This window comes from Hyperolius riggenbachi, chromosome 1, assembly GCF_040937935.1.
Source record: "Hyperolius riggenbachi isolate aHypRig1 chromosome 1, aHypRig1.pri, whole genome shotgun sequence".
Taxonomy (NCBI): Eukaryota; Metazoa; Chordata; class Amphibia; order Anura; family Hyperoliidae; genus Hyperolius; species Hyperolius riggenbachi.
In genome coordinates, this window is record NC_090646.1 from 273,503,087 (window position 1) to 273,524,194 (window position 21,108).

Consider the following 21,108-nt stretch of genomic DNA (forward strand, 5'->3'; position numbering starts at 1 on the left):
TATCCTTGTTCTTCTCTCCACTACAGGGTGCATCCTTCTGCTCTTGGTGGGGATAACCCTGGTAGCAACCTGGTGGTCACTTGTAGCACAGTAGCCTGCTACCCCATATGGATAGTGGCCCATTGCTGCTTGTGGGATGCCCTAGTGAAAACCAATGGTAACCCAGAATCTGCGCTTCTGGCTAGCCCTACCTTCTTCATCAGAGCCGAGATCAACAGAATCACTGACACATAGCCTTCCAAGGGTCTTGGAATGTTTCCCACAATGGGAAAGGTGGGGGTGTTAATGCATTCCTAGAAACTTAGCAGGAAAATTACCACAATATGATTGGGGAATAGCGGTTGGCCTTGGTTGTGGATCCTTACCTGGTTGGGTTTGTATGGTTGTTTTTGACAGGTTTGCTTTCCTTTGGGTTTCTTCACATGCCATTGTCTTGAATTAGGAAATGTGTTATAATTAGGAAATGTGTGATAATTGCTATTTGCACACATTTTCATTACTTCTATTAGGTTTAATTATAAGGTAATTCCTATGTAATTTTACCAATATAAGTTGGAGCACAGGCACTTTAATTATGTGATTGATTTGTATACACATATGAACTTTATGTAATTTATTGTAACTAGTCTTACTTCTATATCCTGGGTCACACCTCAAAGAGGGTTTAATCATTAACCCTTTGTTGGGGGCACCTGCGTAATTATTATATTATTCATGTGTTATGGGTCAGCAGGGCTCCTCTTTTTTATTTTTATTGTTTATAAAGGAACTTGCGTCTCCCCAATTATTTCGCTACGTAACCATAAAACGTATGCTTTAAATGATTATAATTGTAGGCCCTTAATTTTTTCTCGGCCTTAAACTTTCGACAGTGGAGCAATCCTACAGGGGAAATTGCCTTTTAGCGCTGAGGCTGCACTGTACTTAGCCTTTGATATTGAGGGGTGGGGCGCGGATACAAACTGTATGGTATCTATAGAGGGAGGAGGTGGGTGGGGTCAGGCCATCTGTTCTGTGCTACAGAAACCAGCCACCATTGAAAAAGTACAGTTGTACAATGCAAACAAATGTTGTGTATTGCTAATTAAAACAAAATGTACTATCAAATCCATTAAAAAATGGAGGTAGAGAATAATTATGTACATTTTTTTGCAGTGCTCTATGCTATCCTCATTATGTTCTATTGATGTTTTCACTACAATAAAAGAGATGTTTAAAATCTGAAAAACATGGAGGCTGAACTAGGGTTTTAAAGTCCTATGTTTTAGAAATGATGTAGATATTGACTATAACAGTGATGTTGAGTATACATGTGAATGTCATTGTTATTCTCTGCCCATGGACTTCTGTGCCTCTATCTGGTGGACTAGCTCACAATCTTTTCACTGAGGTTCAAGATCATAGGGATGAATTCACTAAACTGCAGTAAGCAGAAAACCCTGCATAAATTCTTACTGCACAATAAATAGAGTGTACAGTAATGCATAGTCCGCTGGTTAAGGGCTCTGCCTCTGACACAGGAGAGTAGGGTTCAAATCTTGGCTCTTCCTGTTCAGTAAGCCAACACCTATTCAGTAAGGAGACCTCGGGCAAAACTCCCTAACACTACTACAGCCTACTGAGCGCGTCCTATTGGATGTAGCTCGGGCGCTTTGAGTCTGGCAGGAGAAAAGTGCAATATACATGTTGTGTGCCTTGTCTTTTGCATTGTACATTACTCATCGTGCGGTAAGACTTTAAGCACGTTATTCTGCTTACTGCAGTTGAGTGAATATACCCCATAAGAATAATAATATCCCTGTACTGACAATATTCTCAAGTAATGTTTTTGAACATATATTGTTTAAACTATTTCATTTAGTTTGGGATCATACAAAGTTGCCGAGGCTATAAAGAGGTTCTGTAAAGCTGGGACCATGTTCTCCACTGACTATTTTTTTGCATTTAGAGCACCTATTAACGTGCGGGTCACCTTCCTTAGACTGCCGACAATAGCTGTCAGCCCATGGGAATTGCACACGGTATGTGATTTTATGCTGCAGGGACTCAGTATTTAAAATGCATGGGAATCACACAAAAAAAATTTGCGGTGCTCCAAATGAACACAAGCACCATCTTCAAATGATTTATTGCCAACTGCTCCGCCTGGCATACAAATCCATCCACCATACCTTCCCTTCGTATACTCTGAATCTCATCCACGGATACTCCCCTACTCATGGTCCCTGCTCCTCAAACAATCCGCGGATGTCCACCCCTCACTCTGCGGATGTCCACCCCTCACCCCACTTGCAAGGCTCCAGGTCTTCTCCAGAGCATCTCCCAGTGTATGGAACGTCCTCCCTCCATTCATCAGGCTTGCCCCTCCTTCCACTTATTTGAGCATGCCTCAAAGACCCATCTGTTTATCATAGCATATTAGGTAAAAAAAGGGGATGTGCAAAGCGAGATATAACCAAAACTCAAGAGTTATATAAATGGTACAAAAATCTTCACTTTATTAAATTATCAAATTTGGTAAAAGATGTGAGAACTGGATGTCAGACATGTCACAGAAAACCCACCCACCCACCAATAAAACCCAAAAGTCCAAGGAGCAAGGGCCTTTTCCTAATGTGCGCCTTGCACATGAATATAGAGATCCTATTAAGAGAATAGAGGACAGTTCACTATTGCACAAGCAAACAGTTCAGAACAGGTCGGCTTAGAATATAGCAGGAGGTTCCTGTCTCATGCTGTGACCAATCTCCGGACAGCAGGGCAAGTCCCACTCGCAGACTCACCAATTCATCAGGCATATGCACAGCAAAGGGTAGCAGAGGCAGGGATTAGCAGTTAGGAAAGCAGGCAGCGGCGGAAAGCAACTGTTACTGCAAATGTCCATAGGATGCTTTATGTGAACAGACAATGATAGCCTTCATAGCCATGCAGTGCAGTTAGTCCGTGTTTCATTTACTCACAGTTCCATATACTGCCCGTGTAATCCTCTCCTTGTGTCAACAGCAGTGCGATGTCCAATCTGGATGTCACTGAGCAGCCTGTTAGATGGATGTCTGCGGGATGCCAACCCGCTAGTTGTGCACATGTCCTCCGTAAGCAAGGATCTTTTCCACGCGGACACCTCCGCGTTATGGCTTTCCAGCACACTTTGTATTGCTCGGATTGCTGGTCCTCAAGCTCCGCCCACCGACCGGTTTCGCGCATGCGTGCTTCCTCAGGGTGTGTTCTAATCATGACTGACAGGTAGGCTAAATACTCAGAGTCAATCCAGCTCCGCCTGCAAGGCGGACTGGGATTGGCTAACTGTGAAGCAGTAACGTGCAGGGCGCCGACCCAGCTTCCAGGGAAGGAGTGTCGCTCAAAAATGACGTGAATTACGCAACGAGGTCCGCAGGTACGTACTTGGCAGATGCTATTCCAATTCTATTGTGAACCCGTAATCTGCAATGAGTCCCACCATAGGGCGGATGAGGTCCCCAAACGGCCTCCAAATGGTGGAATATTTGAGGTACTTTATATATGGGCCTCTATCTGCATGTTAAGACAGATTCCAGGCAGAACAACGCATTATAGTTATAAAAAGCATTGTAATCCAAAATCAACATTGTGTCCCATGAAAATCTTTATAGTGTTGCGCAAGGGGGGTTGTGTAGTCCTCGTCCTTCGCATTACGCATATGCTCATCTATCCTCGCCCTCAAAGGACGTGTTGTCTTGCCAATATAATGCAAATCGCAAGGACAGGTGAGCATATACACAACTCCTTCCGTTGCGCAATTAATGAAGGATTGTATCCTATAGGTTCTCTGGCCAAGGGAATCGCTAAAGGATGCAGTTCGATCTACCAAGGGGCACACCTGACAACCCCCACACCTGTACATGCCACTGGGAATGGATTTTCCAAGCCACGTAGTAGTAGTGCTTCTTTTGTATTCACTTTGGACCAAGTGATTCCTCAGAGATACAGCCCTTTTTGCGGCCAAGTGTGGATATTCACCAACTATGGCTTTTATATCCTCTGAGGTTGTCAAGACTGGCCAGTGTTTTGTCAAAATTTCTTTTAGAGATTCCCAGTGGCTGCCATAGGGGGTGGGAATCCTAAGGATGGCCCCCTTCTCCCGATCACTAGTCCCCAAGTCTCTCCTCCGTCTAGTGCAAAGTAATTGGCCCCTATCAAGGGACCAGGCTCTTTTAAGAGCCTTCTTCAGAACTTTATGGGGATAGCCTCTCTCCCTGAACCGGAGATACATCTCCTTTGATTCCCTGCGGAAGGCGCTGGAACTCACCAATGGGAATAGATCTGATTTGATGTTGAGGATGACAACTCGTGGCGTGTAAGACAGTGTTGCCAGCTGTTGGTTTTCTGTGGCTTGAGGGGACCAACTTGTCTCCTTGGACATTAATTCTAAGGTCCAAAAAATGTATTCCAACATCGCTCACCTCATAGGTGAGCTTGATGTTGAATGAGTTATCGTTAAGATCCTTCAGAAACGATTGAAGTTCCCCCACGCTACCTGTCCACACCATCATAATGTCGTCTATATATCTTATCCACAGGGGGGCGTGCTCCTGCCATAGCGGATGTTGGTATACCACCTTACATTCCCAATAACCTAGGTGTAAATTAGCGTAGGCAGGAGCACACGCCGCCCCCATGGATGTACCTCGAGTTTGATGGTAGTAAGAACCGTCAAACAAAAAACAGTTAAACCCAAGGATGAATTCCAGCAACTCAGCCACAAAGTCATTGTGGCAACGGTATCCAGGATATGCATCTCGAAGGAAGAAACGTGTGGCCCCGACCCCCTTCTCATGCGGGATCGAGGTGTACAAAGATTCCACATCGATCCCCACGAGGAGGGAGCCGGGGGGCACCACGACCCCCTCAATAATCCCAAGGACTTCAGTAGTGTCACGTACATAGGAGGGCAGATGGGCAACAATGTCCTTCAGCTTTAGATCAACAAACTTCCCAACTCTCTCTAAGGGGCCATTAATTGCTGAAATGATGGGGCGACCAGGGGGGTTGACAGAGTTTTTATGTACTTTTGGTAGAATATAAATAGTGGGAATAGTGTATTCAGAAATCACCAGATATTCCCACTCATCTTTTGTCAATACCCCCTGATCGCGTCCAGAATCCAGCAACAGATTAAGATTTCTCTTAATGGTTTCAAAGGGATTATGTTTCAACTTCCTATACGTCTCGGGGTCTGCCAGCTGCCGTCTAATTTCCCCCAGGTAGTAGTCCTCTCTTAAAAGGACAACATTGCCCCCCTTGTCACTTGGTTTAATTACCAACTTCGGAGCATCCTGTAGCTCCTGAAGTGCCTTTCTCTCCATCATATGAAAGTAGAAGACAGCCGCTCACCAGTAGATGATATGGGATGCGCCCGGAGATAGAACTGACAGCCAACAGTTCCAAATAGACAGAGATAAAGTTGAGTCCGGCACCATCCACTTGTATGCTCTTTCACTTTATTGTTAAATCACTGACATCACAACGTTTCGGAGGACTAACCTCCTTCATCAAGTTAAGTCAACATCTAAATCACTTCACAATTATGTCTCCTTTTATATTCAGTTAATACAAAATAGACCAATCAGCTGTGCCTGTCGCGTTATAGCGACCAATCCCCTGCTGTCCGTCAATTGGACCTGATAGGGGACTTCTCATTACCATGCAACACGCTGTGTCTCCAATGAGAGCACGGTAGGAGTGGCCATGCACGTATGTGGAGAGCCATCCCCCTGTGCTGCCTCCGTGTGCGCCGACTAATAGGGACACGGTCACCTGATGACATGACGTCAGGCCACGCCCCCCATAGGAGCGGACCTGACGGGAGACTTGTGTCCCAGGTTTGGCATCCAACTCCCAATCATCATCAGATCCCCCACTAAGCGCAGACGATCGCGCAGAGGGGGCCGACAACATAAATATAAAGGACCGGCTCAGACAACGGCCACGGGCGCAAGGCAACAAACAAACAGAGGAACAAGTAGCCGAAACTATTGTTGTGAACATCTCATCTATTGACCTTACAGCAGCACAGCGGTCCCTGTTGGAAAGAGGTCTCTCTTTTGCCCCTACAGCATGGCCTCAACAAGTAGATTTGGACATTGACCTTCAGAGGTTCTTTAGATCAATACGTTTGAAATATTTCTTTAGTTCACCACAGGCACAGATGTTCAGTCAGGTGCACACTCCAGACGAGGAACTGTTGACGTTGCGTGATACTCCATTAAGGTTTAAAGAGGAGCTGTTAGGTATAAGGTCTCAGAGAAAATAAACACATATATCAGTAGCTAAAGATTGGCTGTACTTACATTACATATGCATTTCACTGTCCACGTTTGGATTTCACAGAATTTTTATATAGTATTTGCAGAGAATGATGCTCCTGACAGCTCATGGCAGGTTCCATGTTTGTCTGTCTCCTATGAAGCCAAATGTGTCGTCATGTCCTGCCTGCTTCCTGATGATTCCACTCTCACAAACGCTGGTAATGAATAACACTACTGTGCAGTGAATATTAATTAGCCATGTGGCTAGGAACAATAGCGGACTCCTGCAGTGTACTCTGCCCGAGATTTATTAGTGCTGTGAGCTAGACTGTTACATGCTGTTGAAACTTGAGCCTCACTAGCAGCCAGGGGAGGGCCCCAGAATGCTTTGCAGTATCTGTTATTCGGCTTGCGTCCTCCTTAGGAGCCTGGGAATATGGAGCCTTGCTGTCAGCAAACATCTAAAGTAAGAGAGATTTTTAACTGCAGTATTGCCTTTTTGGCTTCCTTCTAAACTGTTTAACACAGGAGAATGGAGGTTTAAATTAGCTTTTGCAGCCTGACAGTTACTCTTTAAAAGCAAATTTAACCCTCCTTCTTGCCAGGCAATAGATCAATTTATGAAAAAGACCAATGATGAGATTGATGTCTTATTGAGAACCGCATCTATGGACAAGAACATTCATATCAAGCATAATCTTACTGTTGATGAGAGAAGAGCCATTCAGGAACTTGGGAATAACTCTAATATTACTATAAAGCAAGCCGATAAGGGTGGAGCAGTGGTAGTGATGAACTCAGTAGATTATAAGAATGAGATATACCGCTTATTATCTGATACAGCAACTTATGTTAAATTAGATGGTGATCCAACTAGAGAATTCCAAGGAAGAATAGCTACTTTATTGAAACAAGCGGTAGATGAAGGGATTATTGACGAAAAGTTAATGCAGCTCCTTATCCAACAAGATCCTACCATACCAGTGTTTTACATATGTCCCAAGATCCATAAGAGTCTATCCCGGCCACCGGGTTGGCCCATAGTGGCCGGGATAGACTCTATTTTCTCTCCTTTGGCTAGATACCTTGATGTGGTGCTCAGACCGTATGTTGTTGCGGGCAAGTCTTATCTAAGAGATACATCCGTGTTTATTGATACTATTAAGAAATTACCATTGATTCCAGAAGGTGCATTATTGGTCACGTTGGACGTTGAGAGCCTCTACACCTCCATCCCACACGATGGGGGTGTAGAGGCGGTAGAATCCATGTTAACATGTGCCTCAGACTTCAGTCGTGCACAGATTAAGTTTTTGTGTAACTTGTTACAAATAGTGCTGAAATACAATTACTTTTTGGTTGAGGACCAATTTTATCTACAGCTGAGGGGCACAGCGATGGGCTCGAATGTGGCCCCCTCCTATGCAAATATCTTTATGAACTCATATGAGGAGACGTTTGTGTATCCTAGTGAGATATTTACTAGCAATGCCATATGTTGGCTACGTTTTATTGATGATATCTTTTGCGTATGGAGGGGGTCACGTTCGAGCCTTGTACAATTTGTCGATATGTTGCATGAACAATGTCCTGCTATACGTCTAACCATTCATAGTGATGACCGGAGTGTGAGCTTCCTTGACACAATGGTGAGTGTCTCTGGAGGTAGGCTGGGTACAGACCTTTATATGAAGCCTACAGACACTAATTCGACATTGTGCTATGGAAGCTTTCACCCTATGGCCACTAGAAATTCTATTCCTGTGAGTCAGTTCCAAAGAGTTTCTAGGATAGTTGATGATGCAGCAGTTAGAGAGACCAGATTGGATGAAATGCAGGAGAAGTTTAATAAGAGACAATATCCATTGAGACTTCTCAATAGGGCAAGACAGAAAGTCGGGACATCAGTCCAGGGACAGACCCACCGCAGATCTGGCTGTCAGGGTAGAATTCCTTTTGTTAGTCAATTTAGTGTTTATAGTGAAAGAATAGCGGGCATCATACGCAGCAACTGGAATTTGCTTAGAATAGCATTTCCTCATGTTGAAGAATTTCAAAATCATCCCCTTATGTCATATAAACGGGCCCCCACACTAAGGGACAAGTTGGTGAGGGCAGACATGGGTCCATTGAATAGCAGGGTCCACGGAACCTCCCGCCCTAATGGCACTTACCCGTGTCTTAATTGTGTTCACTGTCATAGTGTCACTAAGGGTAGCTACATATGCCACCCTCATTTAGGAACTAAGTTTTATATTAGAGGCCAATATGATTGCAATTCACGTTACATAGTATATGCATTAAAATGTCCTTGTGGTTTGCTGTATATAGGACAAACCACACAACCTATGAAAGTACGTTTGTCAGCCCATAAAAGCACTATTACAAATAATGTAAAAGAATTGTCAGTCCCTAGTCATTTTAGACAAGCCAATCACTCAGTGAGTCAGCTTCGGTTTCAGATATTGGAGCAGGTTCCTCCATTGAGACGTGGAGGAGATAGGCTTAAAAAAACTCCTATACCGTGAGGCAGTATGGATCCGTAGATTGGATACTTTAGAACCTAGAGGGATGAATAGGGAGTATGACATGCTTCCATTTATATAGTAGATTTCAGTCACCTTTACATTTAACAACTTCTTCTTTGTATATTTTATATTATTTATTTATTCTGAGTTGCTGCGTATGATGCCCCATGATAGATATATCCATCTATTAGCATTTTAGTGAGTATTTAGTTTCTAGTAGCTAGATGTTGCAATGTTTGTATGGACGCTATGGGCGGGTGGAGAGCGTCCCGCTGGTTGCCTAGATACGGCGGGCGGGCGGACTATGACGAGGTCCGCCCGTCCAGCTGAAGTGTTGCGCTGCCGGGAGGTGGAGTTATTCTCCCCTCCCAGGGACACAAGTCTCCCGTCAGGTCCGCTCCTGGGGGCATGGCCTGACGCTATGACAACAGGTGACTGTATCCCTATTGGACGGCGCGTGACGCGCTGCCGGGAGGAGGAGTTACGCTCCCCTCCCTGGGACACAAGTCTCCCGTCAGGTCCGCTCCTATGGGGGGCGTGGCCTGACGCCATGTCATCAGGTGACCGTGTCCCTATTGGTCGGCGCACACGGAGGCAGCACAGGGGGATGGCTCTCCACATACGCGCATGGCCACTCCTACCGTGCTCTCATTGGAGACACAGCGTGTTGCATGGTAATGAGAAGTCCCCTATCAGGTCCGATTGACGGACAGCAGGGGATTGGTCGCTATAACGCGACAGGCACAGCTGATTGGTCTATTTTGTATTAACTGAATATAAAAGGAGACATAATTGTGAAGTGATTTAGATGCTGACTTAACTTGATAAAGGAGGTTAGTCCTCCGAAACGTTGTGATGTCAGTGATTTAACAATAAAGTGAAAGAGCATACAAGTGGATGGTGCCGGACTCAACTTTATCTCTTTCTCTCCATCATAGAAATATTCTGGACAGGGGGGGCAATGCTCCAATTCACTTCCCTGAGGTCATTTTCAACCAGCTCAAGAAACACCGAAACGTATTTGTTAGTAGTGGTCAAGGGCATGAATTTTGATCTCGGCTTAAGATTAGTAAAAGAGGGCGCATTTGTTTCACAGGGCTCGTCGTCCTCCGCCAGACAGTCACCGAGTTCATCCTTCAGAGATTCTAGCTCAACTATAGTCCTCCTGTCAATGACAGATGGAGTTAAGGAGCTTTGTGTCATCCGAGATTGTTCACCAGAATTCCCAAACATAAGTTTTAAAAGGAGTCTCCTCAGAAATAACACAATGTCCTTGTAGACGACAAATTCGTCCCCCAAAGCAGTAGGGACAAAACTTAGTCCCCTTTCCAGGAGACTTGTATGTCTGGGTTCTAGAGAAAAATCGGATAAATTGATGATATTGTTTGTCATTTGTTTCGGGAATTGCTCGATGACTGCTGGCGGCTGGACCGACTGCGCGTCTGCCTGATGTCCTCCTCCCCACTCGAATCCGAGACTTCTGTCTGATCCCCGTTTTTTGCCTCCTTAGAGATGGGTGTATGGGTCCTATTGCTGTTATTATCATTGGGCCTATTATCGTTTTTAGAGTGTTCCCTCTTTTTATGTACATCCCTTTTTGTCTTTTCAAAAGATACTGATTTAGAGCTGTTGGGAGAACCTGAAGGACTGTGGGGCCTACTCTGAGGTCTTTTAGGGCCCTTCCTACCACGGCTCCTGGATCTACCTCTTTTTTTGTATGGGGTCGTGGGGTCAAAAACAGTCTCTTCATCCCATCTTTCTCGATCTTTTTGAAATTTCTGGGATTTGGTTCTTTTCACATTCTCTTGTAATTTTTCTATGTAGGTCCTCAAAGAATCATTTAATTTCCTAAAGTCTGGATGGTCCTGATGTTGATTAAGATTTTTAACACTTTCGTCAACTGCTGAGTTAAGCTCACACAGCTGTGCTTTTTCTTCATCAATGACCATCTGGACATTTTCCAAACCCCTTTCTTTCATCTTTGCCTTCCATATAGTAAGGAATCGATCTGTTAGGAGGTTCTCTGCAGGCCTAGCTCTGTCCTGCAGACCCTCTGGTACAATCCCTACCCTATGATAGGACTCAAGATATCTTATATTCCAAGTACGTTTAACCTGCTTGACCAGCAAATTGCGATGTTTTCTGAAAAGAGAGTCAACATTAACCTTACCCTCAGGGTCGGCACCCTGCACAGTCACAGCCTCCAAGTCACTATCGGAGTCATAAATCACCACGTAAGCCATGATGGTTAAAAACGGTGAGTTGGGGGCCCGTAAACAATCCAATTTGCACAGAAGGGATCAAAAATCCAGGGCATGCATATTAGGTAAAAAAAGGGGATGTGCAAAGCGAGATATAACCAAAACTCAAGAGTTATATAAATGGTACAAAAATCTTCACTTTATTAAATTATCAAATTTGGTAAAAGATGTGAGAACTGGATGTCAGACATGTCACAGAAAACCCACCCACCAATAAAACCCAAAAGTCCAAGGAGCGAGGGCCTTTTCCTAATGTGCGCCTTGCACATGAATATGGAGATCCTATTAAGAGAATGGAGGACAGTTCACTATTGCACAAGCAAACAGTTCAGAACAGGTCGGCTTAGAATATAGCAGGAGGTTCCTGTCTCATGCTGTGACCAATCTCCAGGCAGGGCAAGTCCCACTCGCAGACTCACCAATTCATCAGGCATATGCACAGCAAATGGTAGCAGAGGCAGGGATTAGCAGTTAGGAAAGCAGGCAGCGGCGGAAAGCAACTGTTACTGCAAATGTCCATCGGATGCTTTATGTGAACAGACAATGATAGCCTTCATAGCCATGCAGTGCAGTTAGTCCGTGTTTCATTTACTCACAGTTCCATATACTGCCCGTGTAATCCTCTCCTTGTGTCAACAGCAGTGCGATGTCCAATCTGGATGTCACTGAGCTGCCTGTTAGATGGATGTCTGCAGGATGCCAACCCGCTAGTTGTGCACATGTCCTCCGTATGCAAGGATCTTTTCCACGCGGACACTTCCGCATTATGGCTTCCCAGCACACTTTGTATTGCTTGGATTGCTGGTCCTCAAGCTCCGCCCACCGACCGGTTTCGCGCATGTGCGCTTCCTCAGGGTGTGTTCTAATCATGACTGACAGGTAGGCTAAATACTCAGAGTCAATCCAGCTCCGCCTGCAAGGCGGACTGGGATTGGCTAACTGTGAAGCAGTAACGTGCAGGGCGCCGACCCAGCTTCCAGGGAAGGAGTGTCGCTCAAAAATGACGTGAATTACGCAACGAGGTCCGCAGGTACGTACTTGGCAGATGCTATTCCAATTCTATTGTGAACCCGTAATCTGCAATGAGTCCCACCATAGGGCAGATGAGGTCCCCAAACGGCCTCCAAATGGGGGAATATTTGAGGTACTTTATATATGGGCCTCTATCTGCATGTTAATTTATTTAAGGTCCAAGACAGATTCCAGGCAGAACAGCGCAGCTGGTCACAAACTATCATTATAGTTATAAAAAGCATTGTAATCCAAAATCAACATTGTGTCCCATAGGGACCAAGGTGCGAAGCTTAAAGATCCAGCTGCACTCCTTCTGCTTAAGGACTCTGTCAAAATCACCTCTACGGGAAGAGATACTAAGTTTATAGATTCCCTTAACTTTTGAACCAAGTAGGCTACCTCCATGAAAATCTTTATAGTGTTGCGCAAGGGGGGTTGTGTAGTCCTCGTCCTTCGCATTACGCATATGCTCACCTATCCTCGCCCTCAAAGGACGTGTTGTCTTGCCAACATAATGCAAACCGCAAGGACAGGTGAGCATATACACAACTCCTTCCGTTGCGCAATTAATGAAGGATTGTATCCTATAGGTTCTCTGGCCAAGGGAATCGCTAAAGGATGCAGTTCGATCTACCAAGGGGCACACCTGACAACCCCCACACCTGTACATGCCACTGGGAATGGATTTTCCAAGCCACGTAGTAGTAGTGCTTCTTTTGTATTCACTTTGGACCAAGTGATTCCTCAGAGATACAGCCCTTTTTGCGGCCAAGTGTGGATATTCACCAACTATGGCTTTTATATCCTCTGAGGTTGTCAAGACTGGCCAGTGTTTTGTCAAAATTTCTTTTAGAGATTCCCAGTGGCTGCCATAGGGGGTGGGAATCCTAAGGATGGCCCCCTTCTCCCGATCACTAGTCCCCAAGTCTCTCCTCCGTCTAGTGCAAAGTAATTGGCCCCTATCAAGGGACCAGGCTCTTTTAAGAGCCTTTTTCAGAACTTTATGGGGATAGCCTCTCTCCCTGAACTGGAGATACATCTCCTTTGATTCCCTGCGGAAGGTCTCATCAGACCCACAATTCCTTCTCAGGCGCTGGAACTCACCAATGGGAATAGATCTGATTTGATGTTGAGGATGACAACTCGTGGCGTGTAAGACAGTGTTGCCAGCTGTTGGTTTTCTGTAGCTTGAGGGGACCAACTTGTCTCCTTGGACATCAATTCTAAGGTCTAAAAAATGTATTCCAACATCACTCACCTCATAGGTGAGCTTGATGTTGAATGAGTTATCGTTAAGATCCTTCAGAAACGATTGAAGTTCCCCCACGCTACCTGTCCACACCATCATAATGTCGTCTATATATCTTATCCACAGGGGGGCGTGCCATAGCGGATGTTGGTATACCACCTTACGTTCCCAATAACCTAGGTGTAAATTAGCGTAGGCAGGAGCACACGCCGCCCCCATGGATGTACCTCGAGTTTGATGGTAGTAAGAACCATCAAACAAAAAACAGTTAAACCCAAGGATGAATTCCACTAACTCAGCCACAAAGTCATTGTGGCAACGGTATCCAGGATATGCATCTCGAAGGAAGAAACGTGTGGCCCCGACCCCCTTCTCATGCGGGATCGAGGTGTACAAAGATTCCACATCGATCCCCACAAGGAGGGATCCGGGGGGCACCACGACCCCCTCAATAATCCCAAGGACTTTATGTGTGAACCAAACATTACTTAAAATGATCCAAGGTTTATTTACAAAGCATTCTAATACAGATATATAGGTTTATGGGCCTTTAAGGCATTACTGTTGTGCTACCCTCTGCATACCTATGTAGAGGGAAGGCTTTGGATGCCATAGAGCCTTCCTGGCACTCGCCTTATCCAGTTGTTACAGCACTGACCCTTGTTGAAGCTACTCAACTTCCTAGGTCGAATAGCTCTTCAGCACTCCTAGAGCAGCGTTCGTAACTTCACCAGGGGGATGGCACTAAAACGACAGGACGGAGCAAGGATCGTGAAGGCTCTATGGTAGCTGGAACCTTTCTTCTACACAGGTATGTATCTAACCTGAAGTGAGTTTCCTCACTTCAGGTTCGCTTGAAGTGACTTATTAGTAAAGCTGTGGTTTGCTGTGATCGCTTTCTGTTGAGTCTGCATAGGAGATAAAAGTGATAAATGATTACTATCCAATGGTTAAGGGCTCTGCCTCTAACAAAGGAGACCTGGTTCAAATCTCGGCTCTTCCTATTTCAGTAAGCTGCACCTATTCAGTAAGGAGTTCTTGGAGACTCCCTAACACTGCTACTGCCTACTGAGTGCGCTCTAGTGGCTGCCTCACAATCTCTTGGAATCAGACAGGAGAAAACGCTATACAAATACTGGAATAATTATATTATAATCAGCTCATTACAGCCTTAAAATTGAACCTGAAGCAAGTAAAATTATTTAAAGTAAACACATGATGTAGCTGCAAATGAATATTACATACTAACCTCACTGTCACTTCCTCTCAGAAGTGCACCATTTTCTTCTTACAGTGATCTCATTTTATCATATTTTCCTGAACTGACTGCATTTATAAAATGCTTGTAAATACATTACTATAATATAGTCCTTTAGTGTTTTAGAAGACGTTTGCCACTGACATGACTTCATTAGTTTATGGAAAGGATACATATTTACATGTATAGATAATTCACTTACTCCAGGAAAAGATACATCTATTTAGGTATGGTTGTACTTGGTTGACAGACATTTGAGCCTTTTGTACCTCTCGTGAAGAATTTTCCAGTGTCCAAAACGTGGACTTCACCATCTTCAACTTAGCATCCCTGTACCTGAAGTGAAGAAAGGGAAACAGAACATACAGCATTATAAATTACCCAGAACCCTCACCTACTTTTAGTTAGAGGTTAAGGGGCCCATACACTGAGCCGATTAGAGGACGATTGATCGCAAATCGATTGACCGATCGATTGATTTGCAGCCAATTTCGATCGATTTCAATCGATCTGACATGCTGGAAAGTCTAGGTCGATCTGTTGAGATTGCTTATCATTTTGCATTGGACCTAATGTAAATCTGATGGCAAAGAAATGCCATCAGATCAATTTTCAATAGATTTCATACTGAAATCTATTGGAAATCTGTTCCTAGTAAAAAATGTTTCTAAACACATCAGATAGATCAGAAATCTATCTGATGATCTATCTGCTGCTAATCTAACGAGTGTATGGCCACCTTTAGGCGAAGAGCAAATTAATACTCATCTGCTATAGCAGGCTGCACTGTGAAAACAGCCGCTCAAACAGATATCTTTTTCAGTATATTTATAAAAAAAACAAAAGTTTGCTTTCCTAAAACAGAAAGAATTTGCGATAATTCAGGTTGGAGTGAGCTTGAGATGTCTCCCAGAGCAACACTGCTGAATATATGCCAATTAACCATTGTACCCTTTGAAGCTAAACACACCTCCAGAACCGCTGGAATGCAATGGCTAGTTCAAGTTCCTATTCAGTAAGGAGTTCAAGGCAAGACTCCCTAACACTGCAGGGTGGCCTCCTGAGCGCATCCCAGTGGCTGCAGCTCTTGAGCGCTTTGAGTCCGACAGGAGAAAAGCGCTATACAAATGTTCGGATTATTATTATTATTATATATTAGTGCATGGCATGGATTAATTTGGCTCTATGGAGTAGGGCTTGTAAATCTGAGAGGTACAGACTAACCAGCAAGCTCATGGTGACCCTGAACTCATTGGAGTGTGTAAGGGACTACAATGGTCCTAAAAGCCCCCTTACTAAGATGTTAAGAAAAACAAAAGTTTGCTTTCCTAAAACAGAAAGAATTTGCGATAATTCAGGTTGGAGTGAGCTTGAGATGTCTCCCAGAGCAACACTGCTGAATATATGCACCATGAGCTTGCTGGTTAGTCTGTACCTCTCGGATTTACAAGCCCTACTCCATAGAGCCAAATTAATCCATGCCATGCACTGATGAATCAGAATCAGAATCAGAATCAGAATCGTTTATTTCGCCAAGCATGATTGCTCATGCCCGGAATTATTTTTGGCACATACATATAGCTCGGGAGAAAGACATATAAAGGGGACATATAATAGAGAAATGGATCGATGTCAGCAACAGCAGAAGCAATCAATTGCATTACATTACATTATATAACATTCTAGTCCGTTAATTGACCCCGAGATGACCAGTGGTTAATCTTGTGGGCTGGGTGGTTCGGTCGACTGTTCGGCCATGGCCCGGCTTGTTCCACCGTTCGTTAGGGCTTGCACCGATGGAAGTATGTGGAGGGAGTTTAAGTAGCTGACCGCTGATGGGAAAAAAGAGTTCCTGTGTCTAACAGTCTTTGCGGGGATGGCTCGAAGTCTCCGGCCTAGCGGAAGCAAGCTGAAGTATCGGTGGCCTGGGTGTGAGGGGTCGTTAGCGATCCTCAGTGCCCTGGATTTCAGTCTTTTGTTGTACAGTAGTGCAAGTGAGGGGAGGGGGCACCCAATGATCCTCTCCGCCGACCTAATGACCCTCTGTAGTTTGAGCTTGTCACTGGCGGTGGCTCCAGCGTACCAGACCAGGATGGAAGAGCAGAGGATTGACTCAGTGGTGGCCGAGTAGAAGCTGGTCAGAATTTCTCGGGTCATGCCGACCTTCCTTAGCTGTCGGAGGAAGTAGAGTCTTTGCTGGGCTTTCCGTTGGATGGCAGTGATATTGGGCTTCCAACTGAGATCACTGGAGATAGTAGTGCCCAGAAGACGGGCACAGGGCACTCTAGCTACCTCAGTGCCATCAATATAGATTGGGGGAGGGGTGGGGGCCGACCTCCTGAAGTCAATTATTAGCTCGACAGTTTTAGCAGTGTTAAGCACCAGCCTGTTCTCCTTGCACCAGTTGCAGATTCTCTCCACCTGCTGACGGTACTCCTGGACGTTATCCTTAGTGACAAGGCCAACAACGGTGGTGTCATCGGCGAACTTGATGACCTTGACTGAGTCTGCCACCGATCTGCTGTTGTTCGTGTAGAGGGAGAACAGTAGTGGAGACAGCACACAGCCCTGAGGGGCACCTGTGTTTGTTGTCACTGCTTTGGAGCAGATGTCGCTCAGCCTGACGACTTGGGATCTGTTGGTGAGAAAGTCTGTGATCCAAAGGCGTAAGCTTGAGTGGACACCAAGTGCGGCAAGGTCCTCCTGTAGTATGCGTGGACAGATGGTGTTAAAAGCCGAGCTGAAGTCAAGGAGTAGTATCCTGGCATACGCGTTTGGCCTATCAAGATGGTCATTGATGAGCTCCATGCAGATATTAATTGCGTCATCGGTGGACCTGTTTGCCCTGTAGGCGAACTGGTAGGGGTCTAGGTGGGGCGAAGTGTAGAGCTTGAGGTTGGCTAGGACCGCCCGCTCCAGGGTTTTCATAATGACGGACGTCAGGGCCACGGGCCTAAAGTTGTTAAGGTCTGAGACCCCCTGCTTTTTAGGGACAGGTATGATGGTAGACCTCTTGAAGCAAGTGGGAACCTTGCCTTCCTTCAGTGACTTGGAGAAGATATCAGAGAGGATGGGGGCCAGTTGCCGACAGCCGGTTTTCAAGCAGGCTGGGGATACGCCGTCAGGGCCGGAGGCTTTCCTGACGTTTAGCGTTGATAGAAGGCGCAGGACGTCGGCCTCGCTTACTTTCAAAGGGGAGTGTGGACTCGGGTTGATGTCTGCAGGGCATGGAGAGGGGTTGGGTGATTCCAGACGCCCCTTCTGTGCTTCCTGGTTCTCGAACCTGCAGTAGAATCTGCTCAGATCTTCTGCGAGTTTCAGGCTAGGTGCTGCATGTTGGGGTCGGGGTTTGTAGTTAGTGGCGGCCTTCAGCCCCTTCCATACAGCCCTTGAGTCCATAGATCTCAGGTTTTGTTCCATTTTTGCAGCGTACTCCTTTTTGGCAACTCTCAGCTCCCGATTGAGGTCATTTCTCGCTCTCCTGTAGTCTTCCTGGTTGCCAGACTTATGTGCCGCTTCCTTGCGCCTCCGCAGTTGTCGTAGCTTGATAGTGAACCACGGCTTGTTGTTCGGGTACACCTTGAAGGATTTTGTTGGTACGCAGGAGTCCTCACAGAAACTGATGTAAGAGGCGACATTATCTGCCCATTCATCCAGGTTTGTCGCTTCTAGGGACTTCCAGTCGGTGCAGTCGAAACAGGCTTGCAGTTGCAGCTTGGCCTCATCTGACCACACTTTGATAGACTTGAGTGCCGGTTTAGCCGTTTCTAGGTGCCTCTTGTAGGTGGGAATAAGGTGGATGAGGCAGTGGTCAGAGGAGCAGAGGGCTGCCCATGGGACCGCCTTGTATGCTTCCTTCAGTGCTGTGTAGCAGTGGTCGAGTGTGTTTGGGCCTCTGGTAGGGCAGGCTACATGCTGGTAGTAACGTGGCATCTCCTGTCGTAGGTTGGCCTTGTTGAAATCGCCAACGACGATGAACAGTGAGTCCGGGAGGGATGTCTCCCACTGCAAGATGGTCTCATTTAGGTCCAGCAGGGCAGATTTGACGTCGGCATCAGGAGGTATGTACACTCCGGCAAGGACATAAGAGGAGAACTCGCGTGGTGAGTATGGCGGCCTGCAGTTAATTAGTAGGAGTTCCAGGTCTGGGGAGCACTTCCTGTCAAGTACCGAGGCGGTGGCGCACCATGAGGAGCCAATGTAGAAGCAGATGCCCCCTCCTCTTTTCTTCCCAGAGAGGACCGGGTCTCGGTCTGCACGGATGAGGCTGTAGTCCGGGAGAAGGAGGGCGCTCTCGGGGATGTCCTCATGTAACCATGTTTCTGTGAAGCAGAGTGCTGGAGTGTTTCTACCGAGGTCTCTCCTGTCGCAGAGGAGGCGCAGTTCGTCTAGTTTGTTGGGGAGGGATTGAACATTTGCCAGGAGGACTGAGGGGATGGCTGACCGAAGGCCCTTCTTTCTCAGCCTCACACGGGCCCCAGCTCGGCATCCTCTCCGCCTTCGGCCTGCATGTTGTCTCAGTGCTGGATCCAAGACTTGCCGGATGTGGTTCCAGACCAGGGTAATTAGGAGCTTGGCTTCAGGGGGTGAGGGGCAACGTGGTTCCCACCCTAGTAGCTGTTCTCTGGTGAAGGTCGTGCGTGTGGAGGGGGGCGGCGGAGGCGGGCCTGGGCCCCAGGCACGAGGGGTGGATGGGCGCCAGCGTGGGGTGGTGGAGCATGGCATACTGGCACTTCCAGCTTGCTCCTCTGGGTGTGCGGAGCAACCGCCGGCTGCTCAGACAGGCAGACTAGAGATCAGTTGGTGGTGTGCATGGTACAGCAGAGTTCAGCACAAGGCAGCATGAATATGCAATCGTCAGTACTTCACAGCCCAAGACAGCAGGGAATGCATCAATGTTCAGCAGGGATACATGCAGGCTAGTTATAACAGTTCAGAGAGCTAGGCCCAGAGGGATCTAAAGAGGGACCCAACACATTCAGCAAGCTAGGCCAGAGGGATCTAAGGAGGGACAGGCCTGCGGTGGGGCAGCTTAGTGGTGCACATGGTACAGCAGGGTTCAGCACAAGGCAGGCATGAATATGTGACAGTCAGTAGTGCACAGCCAAAGTCAGCAGGGAATGCATCAACAGTTCCGCAGGGATACATGCAGGGTAGCAAGCTAGGCCCAGAGGGATCTAGAGAGGGACCCAACAGGTTCGGCAGACTAGGCCCAGAGGGGTCTATAGAGGGACTGGCCTGCGGTGGGACAGCAGACAGGCAGTGTGTGAAGTGAGGCCTTACCCCTGATGGTCAGCTGTGGAAGGTTCTCTGCAGCTGGGCTATGTCCTTCTCCTCGGTGGTGGGGACCTGGCAGTGATCGCTCAGCAGGCAGTTTCAGGCAGGCATCCGGATCATCAGGCAGGCGTCCTCCACGGGGAATCGACAGGCATCAGGATCGGGTCTGTGGCTGGATCTCTGCAGCCCGAGTCGGATCCTGGCTCCTCCAGGCATCCGGATCACGTTCGGCTCTTCCGGTGAGCCAGAGGTCTGCGACTGGCTCTCTGCGGCTCCTGAGCTTTTGAGTCGGCTCCTCCAGGCAACCGGGTCACGTTGGCTCCTCTGGTGAGCCAGAGGTTCTGCGGCTGGCTCTCCGAGGCTTCTGCGCTGGAGTCGGCTCACGCGCAGGCTCGTCAGCTGGATCGGAGGCTGCAGGGACCGTGAGAGTGGCTGCGGGGACCTTGAGAGCACCCGTCACCGATCCGTCTAGGGGTGAGCCTGCTGATAGGGGGTAGCCCTGAGAGGTGGCGGCAGGGGATGCGGTGTGGCAGCTGGGGCCGCAGTGGGCCCGGATCAGTCCTTGAGCCCGCTCCCCGCTCGCCCCACGTGGTCCCCACGTGGGACAGGCTGTAAGCCCGCAGTGACGGCTGAACGGGTCGCAGGGGGAGCTACTACAACTAGCTACTACTATGCTACTGCTATACTACCCTAATGCTGGCTAACATAAAAACAAAAACAAAACAAAAAACCAGTGGAAAAAAAGAAAAGCGGGAGCTCTGTGCCGGGGCAGCCCTTACGAGCGCTCACCGGATGCAGCGCCTTCAACATGCATACAATCCGAAACAGTCTGTATGCATGTTGGATTATTATGGCTCTGTACAAATTAACAAACTGACACATCATTGCATTCCAGCGGTTCTGGAGGTGTGTTTAGCTTCTAAGGGTACAATGGTTAATTTGCATATATTCAGCAGTGTTGCTCTGGGAGACATCTCAAGCTCACTCCAACCTGAATTATCGCACATTTTTCTGTTTTAGGAAAGCAAACTTTAGTTTTTCTTAACATCTTAGTTAGGGGGCTTTTAGGACCATTGTAGTCCCTTACACACTCCAATGAGTTCTGGGTCACCATGAGCTTTCTGGTTAGTCTGTACCTCTCGCATTTACAAGCCCTACTCCATAGAGCCAAATTAATCCATGCCATGCACTAATGAGGATCAAACAATCCGAAACAGTCTGTATGCATGTTGGATTA

General features: G+C 46.8%; 1 protein-coding gene across 5 annotated transcripts in view; it reads right to left on the bottom strand.

The window, feature by feature from the left end:
* LOC137506317 (putative nuclease HARBI1) overlaps positions 1-21,108 on the bottom strand; it is a 70,520-nt gene that overhangs the window by 25,270 nt on the left and 24,142 nt on the right. For 3 of the 5 annotated variants that reach the window (XM_068233594.1, XM_068233593.1, XM_068233592.1), the window contains one exon: positions 14,797-14,930. In XM_068233594.1, the coding sequence (XP_068089695.1) occupies positions 14,797-14,813 (17 nt within the window). In that variant the 5' untranslated portion in view covers positions 14,814-14,930. The remainder of the gene's footprint in view (positions 1-14,796; positions 14,931-21,108) is intronic. The other 2 variants (XM_068233596.1, XM_068233597.1) reach the window with 1 other exon arrangement.